The sequence below is a fragment of the Camelina sativa genome, chromosome 7 (assembly GCF_030686135.1).
Source record: "Camelina sativa cultivar CO46 ecotype springtype chromosome 7, ASM3068613v1".
Classification (NCBI taxonomy): domain Eukaryota; kingdom Viridiplantae; phylum Streptophyta; class Magnoliopsida; order Brassicales; family Brassicaceae; genus Camelina; species Camelina sativa.
In genome coordinates, this window is record NC_141886.1 from 24,476,705 (window position 1) to 24,489,653 (window position 12,949).

Genomic DNA, 12,949 nt, shown 5'->3' on the forward strand with positions numbered 1-12,949 from the left:
ATGGAAGAGCTAGTCTCATGTCTAGCTAGTAGCTATACGCTTTCATGTATCAGTATCACGTGATAGTTAGTTCATCGATTTCTGAAAAGTAAAATTTGATTCCTAACAACAATACATGTCTCACGACTATAGTTCGACACATACTTATTCGGTAACCTAACAACACTGACATTGAGAATCGGCATCTATATACATCTATACGCTCGTGATTCCTTGTTTCCGTTGATTTTTATTGGAAGGCAAAAAAAATATGACAAAACACAAAGTTTGTTAGATATTCTCATCTTATAGTTACCACTATCATATGCGATTCGTAAGAATAAGATTTGTGAATTTTAGAACTGCGGCCAAATCTTGTTCTTTTTCTTAATCAAATTATTTAGTTGTCCAAAAAGCAAAACAGTTTCAAAAGTAGATTCGTTCTTTTCTGTTTGCGACATGTCACGCGTGTCCCATTAAAATCTTAATCGCACTTACTTAAAGCTGCCAAGTTTCCAAAGTATCGTGCAGTCCAATAATCCAGGGTCTAATTATAATAAACTAGAGTAATAGCTAACATTTTACGTACACGACGACATTAGAAGTGTGTGCTATGCTACGGAAAACTGAATCACGCGAATGTATAAGCTAATAAGTATATTACGAGTGATCATACATATTTTTGTTCTCGTTTATTATATTTAAAAAAAAAAAAAAAAAAAAAAAAACTGATGTCACACATTTTCGAAGACTAGATTATAGTATATAACATTACAAAAACACTTATTAGTACGAACCAGACAATAAACTATATGATTTCTGTTTTATGAATCTTACAGTCATATGTTTTATCTAAATTCTATAAATGCATGCATAGGCCCACGACAACGCTGTGTCTTTTCATCCATAACGCAACCAAAACTCAACTATTCGTCCATTTTATTGCACCATTTTGTTCTGCTTTAACTTTTACTCTGTTTTATTATTATTTTTTAAAATAACTTACGTCTCTTTTATTTTACTGTTGCTTATTTTCTCCACTAAATTTATTTCAGCAAACAGATCATTAGCTTTCCCAAAAAATAAGAAGGAAAAATCACTGATGGGTGGGGGGTTCTAAATAATCTTGTGGTGATTATTTCATGAACTAGCTCTTTTAATTTATAGCAATGTTTTTAAAACCGAACCGGTAACTGAACCGGAAAAGCTTATAAGTTATGAGTTAATATGGTTGGACTGGGATTAACCGGATTCAATTGATTTTGATGATATTTTTATAAATAATAGGTATGGATATGTCTTCTATTTTTTTCAATAACGACAACTATGATATAATTGGATATACCAAATAAAATACTCCAATAATCATAATGTTTTTAAAAAACCTTAAAAAATAATAAATTCAAAGTGTAACAAACTCAAAGTATAACCAGTACTAGTAAAATATTTTAGAAATTCAAATCTAAAAGCAATAAGAGAATAAGAGTGTTAACTAAAAACCCTACTATTCGTTCAAAAAAAAATAAAAAACTAGAAACCCTACTATTGCTAATTTGCTAAGAAGGAAACTAGAAAAGGTAATTAATTAAATTAATTGCATTCATTTTTACAAAAAAGTAGAATCCGGTTTTATCCGGTTTAGTGGTTCACCGGTTTTTGGTTTTTTGGCGGATTGATATAGTTTTTTTATCGGTTCAATTTTCTTTGGGTTTTGATATTAATTCAACCCATATATGTTGCCGGTTCGCGGATTAACGTGGTTCGACAGTCGGTCTGGTCCGATTTTAAAAACATTGATTTATAGTAAACGTTTGAGTTTGGAACGAGCAAGATACGCGACTGCCATACATACAATATTTAAATCTTCAAAAGTACTATTAAACAATTTTAATTAATAAAAAAACACCGCAATTTTGAAAATGTTTCAAGAAAAGTTTATAAAGGATTATTAGTAAGATTGTTATTAATAACCAGAAAAATTAGTAAGAGGTTAGTATTCCTCGCTTTTCGATTCATCCTTTCTAAGATTTTTAGTATCATTGAAGATTTTTCTCTATGATATTATTTGTTTCAATGAAATAAAGTATATAAATGGCTAATTTCTAGCCATATAAATAAAACTGATGTTGAAAATACAATCAAAGACAAAACATTTGATATTTGATTAGGTGAAAAGAATTTCAGTAACCTTACTATTCAAAAAAAGAAATTTCCACTAATTTTAAAAGGAGAAACTGACAAAAAAAAACCCATCTTTATAAATGAAACGAAAAATATCATATCTTTGACCCAAAAAGAGAAAATTATTGTTCTAATAATTGCTTAAAGGATTTAACCAAAATTGCTTAAAACAAATTTTATTATTAATTTTGTAAAAAAACTAGATTAAGAACTTCTTAAGAAATTGTAAAATTTCATGAGTCCATTGATAGTTGCTAAATTTGGGGTTATTCAAAATGATTGCATTTCATAAAATTTTAAACAAACTTAACATAAAACCTGTTTCTGATTCGTTTCAACTGCAACAAAGAGACTGAAAACAGAGGATATATGTTCTATATCAGATACAACGGAACAAGTCACGAAACCTGTATGACCTGTTTCTTCATACAAGTCATCACTTTAGACCTGTATATAGCATTGTGAACAAAGTCATGTTTGAACAATCTTTCATTTTCTCTATAAGACACAACGGAAGATATATGTTAAGATGATGTACTACTACCACCTTTGATTGACCATCCTCTTTATTGTCCTTGTTCCCACCTCCGAATAATCCATTAACACGAAGAGACATGTGATGGTTTCCAGAATTCTTCCGATTTAACCATATCTCGCTCTGGCTCTGTCTACTACTTCATTGAGCCGCGTTCCCTGAATTTAGCAATCCCATATACGAAGAAGATGATCAACACTATACAGAATCTAGAATAAGTCTAACTGAGACAAGCTCTCGTGGTAATCAGACTTGTTCTCCTCCAAATAATTCAGAAACTGAAATCTGACTTCAAAAGCTTTAACATAAATCCAGTTGAAACTAGTTACAATCAAAACTGGTTTGATAAGAAGAGCCAGACGTGCGGTCACAGTGGAAGCGGAGGCAGTGAAGCTGGCCATTTTTTCTCTTTGCTTTCCCTAACGACTGAGAGACTCTACAATTGAGTTTGATTTTGGTTCTACGGCAACAACAACACTTTTTTTTTTTTTTTTGCTAGTGTTAATCGGCATCGTCGGAGAGATCCTATAGCTCCGATGCTTCCATGATTTCACGAGGAGAGTGATGAGATGGGGAGAGAGAGATCAAAAACAAATAAAATAAAATAATTTTTTTTTTTCTGTCAGCCAATCACAAGTTGACACATCCAGGGTTCTAAATGAATCTAAAACATCTTATCTAACCATCCATCCTAAGCAAAATTAGATTATTTATCATATATTTAATCTGTTTCAATATTTAAGCAACTCATAAGCAACTTATAAGATACATTGATGGAGATGACCTTAATTAATTGCTACTTTAACCATCCATGGAGTCCAGAATTGCTAATAGACACTACATGAGAGATGCTCAAAGTAATAGAAATTGCAGGACATGTCACATGTGAATCACAACCACCGATCACATTAGGGCTGTTCTTCTCTATAGCTTTTGCCCAAATAATTTATAATATATATTAAAAATGATTTCTTCATAGTTCAACTCGTTACAGACAAAACCGAAGATACAAGTCTTTAAGATTATCACACAGCTTCTATGCACAAAAGGATGTAACGAATAAATCAAACTGTCACACACACAAAAAAAAAGGAAGAAGCCTTTTGGCATTCTTTGATTCTAATATTTTCAGGTTAACGGCGCTCCGAGTCTTGTTGTTGTTCTTGTTCAGGTTTTGTCATGGAAGTAAATTCACCAGAAATGCTTCTCAAGAGCTGTTTACAGTACATGTCTTGTGCTTGTGTCACATTCTTCACACGACTGGCTCTAACCCAAGCAGGCTCCTCAGGGACGAGACGAGAGAGACCAAATTTCAGGAGCAAGAGTACATGTTCCATGATGAGAATTGCAGCGAGCCCTGGTTCGATCTTCCATTTGCCTTCTTGGTCATATAAGCACACCAAGAGTGCTGAGTTTGTGCATATGGACATTACTACTAGAAACTGAATACACACAAGAAACAAATTACTAAATGCACTGAGATAGAGATAGTAATATAGGATCGCTATTTTCTTGCTATCCATTATACCTGCCATATGTTTAACCAAGCTCCAATTGTTGCAGCAGCACGAGGAAGAGGTCTTCGAAGTGTCACCAATAGCTTTAAGGCATTTGTTCTTATTTCCATTATATTGCTCTGTGTACGACATAAGTTCATGACTTTAAGAGAAAAACAAAAACTAAAGATGAAGTTGAGGAAGTGGTATTAGAGAATGTAAATGTTACCACTGCAGCAAGGGCAAAAGCAAGAGGGAAGGCACAAGCAAACATCATGATCATTCCAAACTGCAAAGCCAGCTCGAGCGAATCTGCAATGCAAAAGGCAAATTTCACATTTCAATATTTTTGAGCTGAGACATGTTCAAGCTACATCCAAGCAAATCACACAAAACCATTGACTTCACATATTACCATCAAAAAGTCCATCTTCAAGTTCTACTCCAATGCTTGCTGAATATGTAGGTTTGAAATATTCCTTCTCCACTCTTGAAGCTATTTGAATCTTTCCTGTTGATGATCCACCTTCACGTTTCTTCTTCGTCCTGGAAAAAGAAAGAAGCTATATTAATTTCTTACAAGTTTTGAGCATACGCTTTATAAGCTGTTTAGGTGAAATAAAGAGCGTACCTAGCTTTATATTTTCTGTAGCTGTACTTAAGATAAGGTAAAGAACCATCCATCAAAGTCCAGAAAACCTGGAGAAAATTAACTTTTAAACATATGCAGGTAACAACATCTTCAGAGGAGAGTTTCTAATCACATCACTATCTTTCTTGTTACCTGTGAGATTATTAACCGTTGGATCAATACTTGTCGAAGTGTCATGAAGTTTCGATGTAAAAGAACGTGGTAGAAGATCCCAATGTATGTCTGCATAAAATAGAGCCCGAAAACCTGCAATGTCGAAATTTTCCAAAACAAAATGATTAGAAAATAGAAACAGTGCTCTGTAAAACAATGCTGTCCTGTCCTCACTTTGTAAATTAAACTGTTAGCTCGATATTCCACACTCTCATTGATTTCTCGATTTATTAGCTTGACAGATACTTTGCCTCCCAATCTAGTGAGATACTGAATAACTAGAAGGTAGATAGCTGTCAATATATACCTGAAACCATCGTAAAAAAAATGTCATGGTTCTAAGTTAGTTGCTAAAACATGAGACTGGTAAAGCTAGTAAAGAAAAAAACGAGTAAGCGCTCACTTGACTACATCAGATGTGATAATCTCGTAAATATGAGTATACGCCAGCTCAAATGGAAGTTGGAGGCAGATAATGCTCATGATAACAAGAACATCATTCCTAAACCTCTTGCGGTAAGCAAACCATTCATATCTTTGATACGCTGCCTTCTCTTTGGATCTCTCATCTCCGATATTCTTTATAAGCTCCTTTGGAAACGGAAGGGAACTCCACTCCATTCCGAGAAATCTATATCCTTGACTGGGGCCAACTAAACAATTGATCTGCCATCTATTGGTAGAGAATCAACACAAGCAATGATATCAGAAAATGAAAAAAAGCATTAAACTGTTGCATAATTATGCGTCAGTGTAGGGGAATCCCACCTAGCTAGCAAGGCCGCGTTTTTACGTTTCCAGAACTGCAGAAACAAGGCAGCCCACAGTATTGTGCTAACAAAGAAACTTGGGAGAGCAAGAAATTGCAAGGATCTGATCAAAGAAAGATTGAAAATAAGGTGTGGCATTATGTCTAGTAGTATTTACTTACACGCTTGTAACAGAATTAAGAACTTACCCAAAATCAACCATCTGGACTATAAACCCAAGCGAGGCTGGAAATATCAACCATTGCGTATACATTCCCAAGAACGAAAAGTAGACTCCAATCTGTGATTTTTCTATGCGATGAGTTTCACAATAGCTTTCTGTTACATATAAGATACTAAGATTTATATATGTGTCTACCTTTGCACCGAAGTAAGAGTAGATCTGATCAGTTGGTTGGTTTGTAAAGTTCCACCAATTTAATGCCCAAGTTTGGAGAAGTTCCTTCCTCTTGAATTCATCTACAAACAAAACGTATTTGTGTGAGAATTTTAAACCATTCTAAAGTCTAGACTGGTTGTAACCCAACAGATACAAAGGATTAGCTTACCATGAAGAGGAAACATTTGTTTAATGACGCCCTCTGATTCCAACCTTCGAACTAATGATTCCCCTGCTGCCCAACAAAACTCTCTGCCATCAAGTTTCAGAGTGACATCGTACCCACCACAGTTCACCTATAAGTCAAGAATTCATTTGCTGTGTCATGACTCAATAACACTGTAAATTGACATACTAAAGCAATAAAAACATGCTAACAGTGCAACGGTGTATAATAACAATATAGAAGATACAGAGAGACAGAACTTACAATTCCATAAAGAAGATGTTGATAGCACCGAAAACGTTCAAACCAGCTAAACAGTAACCCATCAGGTTGCCGAAAGAAAGCCTCAGAACCTTGCATCTCAAAGGGCAGATCAATCCCTGAGTTGAGGATAACCATCAAACTTGTGAGGAACACAAAATGAGGCTGCGATGCCGCTTAACAGATGTTCATTTATCAAGTTAATGCCCCGGAATCAATATTTACCTAGACGAGTAGGTTTGCGTATATGAAGCTCTGCTGCTGCATTGCCCAAGGTCTCCAAGGGAGCTGCTACCTGAAGAAATACTTGAGTTGCAGTTATCTCTCATAGAAGCAAAACAGTCAATTCTAGAGATTTGTGGCTAAATAAGTCACCAAACGGTTGAATCCTAATACTAGACACCGTTAGACATAATTAGCAAGTTTTATATCAAACAAAATTTGTATTCCTCCAAAAATTCATTCTCCCAGGACCCTCCTCGACCTCCAGATTAGTACTTTCATAAGACAACATGCAAGAATTTCGACTTGCACTTGAGAAAAAAAAACCCTAGGAAGAATCAATATTGAGACTTCACCCTTGGAAAACACTATGTGATCACAAATTTACAAGTAAGTTGGGAAAAGTAAGATGAAACAAAAAAAGGACCGACCTCGAGAAACTCATATGCGAGACCGACGACTCTATCAACAACCATCCCTCTCTTCTTAAGTTCAGTCACCAAAACCTCAACACAGTTTCCTTCTTTTTCCAGAACCCGCTTCGGAACCACAATCGCAACCTCGTGAACGACTCGCTCCTCCCCATTACTCCCATTCATCTCCAAAAAACCCCCAATCACACAAGAAAAAAAAAAAAAAAAAGCTTCACGAAACTTGGCAAGTAGCTGAAAGCTTCTAACTTTCCTCTTTTTTTTTTCTTCCAAGATCTGACCCAAATGCCTTAATGAGTATTCATTCACCAAAGGCTCTAACTTTTTTTCCTTTTCCATTTTTTTTTCTTTTCTAATCTAATTTTCCGGTTTCTGGGCCATAAAAGGGGATCAGGGTTTTAATTTTTAAAGTCGGAACACTGCAAAAATCAAGAATACGATTCCAAAAACATCGAACTTATCACACATCTCTCGCGAATTCCTTTGGGGGTTTTTTTTTGGCACAGCTTCTTGCGTTTAATCCAACAAAAAAAAACGTTTCTGGAAATTGGAAAAGACGAAGCTTTGGTTTTTAAATTTGAAAAATAGATTTTGAAATTTGGAAAGAAATTTAGGAACAATGCAAAATTCCAAAAGAAGCTCGTTATGAGTTGGCACGCAGACGATGACTGATCCATCGTGTACAAAGCGTGACACATCGAACGGTGCTTAGTCACTTTTAACACGTGTGCCTTGTGTGTGTGACTGTTTAAAACATAAACCGGGTATGACCGACGTTTTGATTGAACCGGTTAATTCCGATTTAAATTAAGAAAACCAAAATTGACTTTATTAGCTTCCTTTCTTCTCTCTCATATGATCTCTTCTTCAATCTCTCTCTTCGAAACATTAACAAAACGCGTCAAGATATATTTTTCCCAGATACAGAGAAAACCCTAAAGTCTCTATCTTCTTTTTTTTTTGTTTTTGATAATTTCTACCGGAGGCAGATCTATAGAGGAATCGAATTCAACATGGGTAACACAGACAAGCTGATGAATCAGATATTTGATTTGAAATTCACGTCCAAGTCTCTGCAAAGGCAATCGAGGAAGTGTGAGAAGGAGGAGAAAGCTGAGAAATTGAAGGTGAAGAAGGCGATCGAGAAGGGTAACATGGATGGTGCTCGGATCTACGCTGAGAACGCTATTCGTAAGCGTAGCGAGCAGATGAACTACCTTCGTCTCGCTTCTCGTCTGGATGCTGTTGTTGCTCGTCTCGATACCCAGGCTAAGATGGCCACCATCACCAAATCCATGACCAATATCGTCAAATCCCTTGAGTCTTCTCTTGCCACAGGTAAAATCGTCGTCTTTTGCTGAATTTGAATGATCTGATTATTATCTTCGGATGCTGCTCATAGGTTTAGTATAATGTTTTACAAAAGAAGTCTCCTTTCTCATGCTGGTTGAAAAATTCCGAGTTTTAGTATTGTTTCTGTCGGTGGTTGTGTTGCTGATCATTAGTTGGGGATTAATATTGTGAAATTGAGGTTGGATGTGCATGATCATCACCATGGTTTATTCCGTATTAGTTATGAGTTAAGATATTTTAAGGTAATGTAAACTAAAGGGATGCTTCTGGATAGACAGGAAAGGTTTTGTTCTTATGGAAATACATGAAAGTGTTCATCTTTTTGTTCTTTCTGTGATAAATAAATCCTTTAGTCTCAGTTGTTCACTGCGTTGGATACAATTTTTGGTTCTTATCAGGCAATCTACAAAAGATGTCTGAGACGATGGATTCATTCGAGAAGCAGTTTGTGAACATGGAGGTTCAAGCTGAGTTCATGGAGAACGCTATGGCTGGTTCAACTTCATTGTCCACTCCAGAAGGAGAAGTCAACAGCCTTATGCAGCAGGTTGCAGATGACTATGGTTTGGAAGTCTCTGTGGGACTTCCTCAGCCTGCTGGTCATGCCATTCCTACTAAGACAGAGGAGAAAGTCGATGAGGATGATTTGTCGAGGAGGCTTGCAGAGCTTAAAGCCAGAGGATAAGTTCGCTAACCGACATCCGTGCTTGGACGATCTGCCACTTTGCACGCGATCCTTGCCGAATTGTTGCTGCTATTATCCGCAAACACGGGCTTATTTGTGTATATTGCTTACTTTGAAATATGCTTTGTTTATAACTTAATATGAAAAACCTTCGTGTGTTTTTAGTTTTTTACCATTACAATGATATGCTTTCCTTTTGAGTTGTGTGCATTAAAGAGAGTATCTTTGGCAGTAACTTTTGGTCTTATGGACTATAAGATACATCCGTCATCTTTATTCGTAGAGTCTATCTAGTACATTCTATGCAGATATGGTATCTGATCAAGTCTGTGCGATAGACTTTATGATGCTACTATCCTTGTGAGCCAGTGAATCTTCTTCCGAAGCTTGTTGACCATCTTGGTTGATTTAGGACGTGAAAGATGGAAACCGATGGAGTCAAGGTACCAGCCGCTCCTACCATTCATGCCAACAATGCGTCCTCCATTGACTGAGAAAGTGAAGGGTGTTCCTTGTTCAACTCCGTAAGGTCCATAAACTTGTTTATTGCTTTTGAATGTCATTGATCTAATGACAGGAGTGCCACTGTTGACCACTGGACAGTAGTAGCCACTCACGCCAATCAGATACTCGTCTGGGTATTGCAGCTTTATCTGCAAACACTCAGTTCATTTTTAAGAAATCAAAATGAGAGAGACAGAAGAGAGAATAAGAGAGGAACAAACCTCTGATGTTTTGTTGCCTCCCACACCTCCATGCTTCTCTGATCTTGCAGGTTTACCATTCTTATCGTAGATCACTGTGATGGAGTCAATGCAATGATCATATACTAGTCTGATCTCACGGACACCATGATAGATCCCGTCATCCCAGGCAGTTCCTCCATTTCCTCCCCAGGGTCCGACGAACACAGTCAGATTCTTATCACCTTGTTGTTGTTGATCCATGTCTCTTTCCTGCTGTTTAATTCAGAGCTTACTTTTGTAAACACGATGCAAGGGACGATGCTAAGAAACCAAAGTTTTACAATAAGAGGAGAACAAAACTTGTTCTTGCTGCAGAAGAAGGTTTTTTGAACTGAAACAGGTTGTGGATTGTTAAGAACAAGAATTGAGTGTTACGCTTTTGCAGCAACACATATAAAAAGACGTCAAGCTTCATGGGAAGGTATTGGATTCCTGGACAGCAATGTAAGAGGACGAGAGGTATGCGTTTGATTGTCTTATCTTCCTTTACATAAAGAAGTAGGAGATTCCAGGAAACTTCAAGAGGAAACCTTTACATGGAACAGATTCCAAAAGTTTTCATCATAGTGCCAAAAAAATAAAGAATATTGCCTCTTGATTTCATATTAGTATATTACTAAGATTTAAACTTCCTCTAGTATGTCACATACTGTATGTGTATATGTAATATGAACATGTCCTTTGCTCTCTGACATAGGAAGGCTGGATTTTTTACTATAATGGCTAGTCTGAGTACATCTCAATTCTGTTTTATAGATTGATCGACTATATAGATGAACTATACTCTATTACATGAATTAAGCGAGGAGTCCAATGAAAGACTGAACAAACTCACTGTAGTAACGTGATAGAGAGCTACAGGTGAACATAAGAGCAAAAGAATCAGCAAACTAATCCAGAAGCCTATCGGGGAGTTTTCTATCTCATTCTCTCTCTCAGCATCTTCAGCCCCATGTACCTGCAATTATTATATAGAAGTTTATTTTTAGTTTCACCAAAAAGAACTGATACAATTTCAAAGAGTAATACACTTGATAAGTTTCTTCCTACCTTCCAAGCATCATCAAGGTAGCCTGAGGATTAGTCCCTGGAGAGATATTGAAGGTTGATCCATCCACAAGCCTAAGAGAATTAATACCAATGACGTTGAGATCAGAGTCCACTACTTTTCCCACAACAGCGCCTCCATGGTAGTGCCAGATTGTGCTCACAGTCCGTCTGCAGAAATCTGCCATCACTAGATCATTTGATTGGTCCACAGGCAATGGAGCTCCAACAAACCTGAATCTACGGTTCCCAAACCATTCCCTGATCATAAAGTCTTGCATAGCTCGGCTCCTGAGTATTTCTCCAATCTTCCTAGTCCCATTGACACATCTCTCTAGATCTTGTGGATCACTGAAGTAGTTGAATCTAACAACTGGGTTTATCCTCACATCTGTTGAGGCCAGCCTTAGTAAACCAATAGACACTGGACCTAGGATCTTTTCCATTATAGTTGTCACAGGGACGTACAAAGGAGAAGCTGGCGCTCTGATGAACACAGAATGTAAAGGCGAAGCAAAAGGAATCACATTGGAAGCAGCCTCCAGAAAAGCCCCTTCCTCAGTAATACCCACCACTTGAATCAGTGAGCTCTCCATTGGAACCGGAGGAACAATGGAGATACCGTTCCTCGGGTTATCATACACAAAATCTCCCACATGAGGCTGGTCAAGAGCCACTGGGATCCCCCAAGTCGAAAGATAACTCCTTGGACCAATCCCACTAAGAAAAAGCAACTGTGGGCTACCGAGTGCACCAGCTGACAATATCACCTCTCCCCTGTCTCGTATCATCGCGTGATGGTAACGTCCCAGCTGATCACGGTAAACCACTCCAATCGCAGATACGTTGGCGCCCGAGACACTTGGAGATGAAGCGAGCAGTACTCTCTCAACAGTTGCGTAAACTGCAACTCTAATGTTGGAACTTCTTGCATACCTGAGAAGATCTGCAGAGCTGTGTCTCCTCCCAGCACGATCAAACGTAGACCCTCCGATCTTAGTCCCAACTTTATGCTCCAAGGTGAATCCATTAAACGGATGTACACCAACCTCAAGCAACGCATCCCTAATCGCAGTCTGCCAAGTCCTAAGCTGAGGTCTAAACACGATAGCTCTCTCAACCCACTCATAAGACTGATTCACACTAGTCAGATCCCACTTAAGACCCGAATTCTCAAAGAACTGTTTATCAGCACGGCTATAGAACCCAGCATTGATCGCACTGCTTCCTCCAAGAACACGGCCTCTGGCGTTAGGAACTCCTTCCTCAGAGACGAAGGACTGAGCCGGCGAGTCAAAGTTGTTGACGTCAGTGAGTGTGGTCAAGAAACCATCGTGCGACATCACGTGAGGTCTGTTGTACGGAACGCCGCCACGTTCAAGCAGAAGAACCCTGAAAGATTGCGAAAGCGTGGCGGCAAGTGGACATCCCGCCGTACCTCCTCCGACGATTATATAGTCGTAGTAATCCTCCGACGCAAAATCAGTTGCGTTCGACACGAATCGCATGAAACTTGGCGCTGCAACGAAGATTACAATAGTAAGAAACAACGATGAAACAGAAGAATCTCAAAAACCAAATCATCGATCATCGTTTTCTTGCAAATTACTCAAAAGCGATACAGGGAGATCAAAGAAACATCATCGTCTCTAAAGATTAACAACGATTCAAGCATGAACACGAGATTCTATCGAAATTTTTCTTGGTAAACTTACGTCGACTAGAGCGTGACCTTGCATCAGATCGAGGAACTACTCCAAGAAGAAGAAGCACAACGAACGCCGTGTACAGAAGAGAAGTATCAATCCGTTTCATCATTCTCGCTCTTCGGTTACAAGATTTTTTCTCAGAGAGCAGAAAGAAAATTAAATTTTCTCGGGAAAGAGAGAACTT

The 12,949-nt window shown here is 37.7% G+C and overlaps 4 protein-coding genes across 4 annotated transcripts; 1 reads left to right on the top strand and 3 right to left on the bottom strand.

Annotated features, from left to right (window-relative positions):
- Nucleotides 1-3,626: 3,626 nt before the first annotated feature.
- LOC104701988 (anoctamin-like protein At1g73020) lies at nt 3,627-7,907 on the bottom strand. Its single transcript, XM_087456952.1, has 15 exons — nt 7,226-7,907; nt 6,798-6,867; nt 6,576-6,691; nt 6,315-6,441; nt 6,125-6,225; nt 5,955-6,046; nt 5,765-5,869; nt 5,400-5,669; nt 5,171-5,303; nt 4,976-5,089; nt 4,823-4,890; nt 4,607-4,737; nt 4,421-4,503; nt 4,224-4,331; nt 3,627-4,137 (listed from the first exon to the last, which is right to left on the bottom strand). Exons 1-15 carry the CDS (start codon nt 7,562-7,564, stop codon nt 3,829-3,831), a joined length of 2,166 nt encoding a protein of 721 aa, XP_087313078.1. The 5' UTR covers nt 7,565-7,907; the 3' UTR covers nt 3,627-3,828.
- Nucleotides 7,908-7,975: 68 nt separating this feature from the next.
- Nucleotides 7,976-9,498, top strand: LOC104701989 (ESCRT-related protein CHMP1B). Its single transcript, XM_010417776.3, has 2 exons — nt 7,976-8,563; nt 8,977-9,498. The coding sequence occupies exons 1-2, from the start codon at nt 8,239-8,241 to the stop codon at nt 9,261-9,263; spliced, it is 612 nt and encodes a 203-aa protein (XP_010416078.1). The 5' UTR covers nt 7,976-8,238; the 3' UTR covers nt 9,264-9,498.
- On the bottom strand, nt 9,488-10,470 carry LOC104701990 (jacalin-related lectin 19-like). Its single transcript, XM_087456955.1, has 2 exons — nt 9,989-10,470; nt 9,488-9,916 (listed from the first exon to the last, which is right to left on the bottom strand). The coding sequence occupies exons 1-2, from the start codon at nt 10,208-10,210 to the stop codon at nt 9,605-9,607; spliced, it is 534 nt and encodes a 177-aa protein (XP_087313081.1). The 5' UTR covers nt 10,211-10,470; the 3' UTR covers nt 9,488-9,604.
- Nucleotides 10,471-10,705: 235 nt separating this feature from the next.
- LOC104701992 ((R)-mandelonitrile lyase-like) lies at nt 10,706-12,895 on the bottom strand. The gene is made up of 3 exons (XM_010417779.3): nt 12,772-12,895; nt 11,060-12,575; nt 10,706-10,967 (listed from the first exon to the last, which is right to left on the bottom strand). The coding sequence occupies exons 1-3, from the start codon at nt 12,872-12,874 to the stop codon at nt 10,928-10,930; spliced, it is 1,659 nt and encodes a 552-aa protein (XP_010416081.2). The 5' UTR covers nt 12,875-12,895; the 3' UTR covers nt 10,706-10,927.
- Between the last annotated feature and the right edge of the window lie 54 nt (nt 12,896-12,949).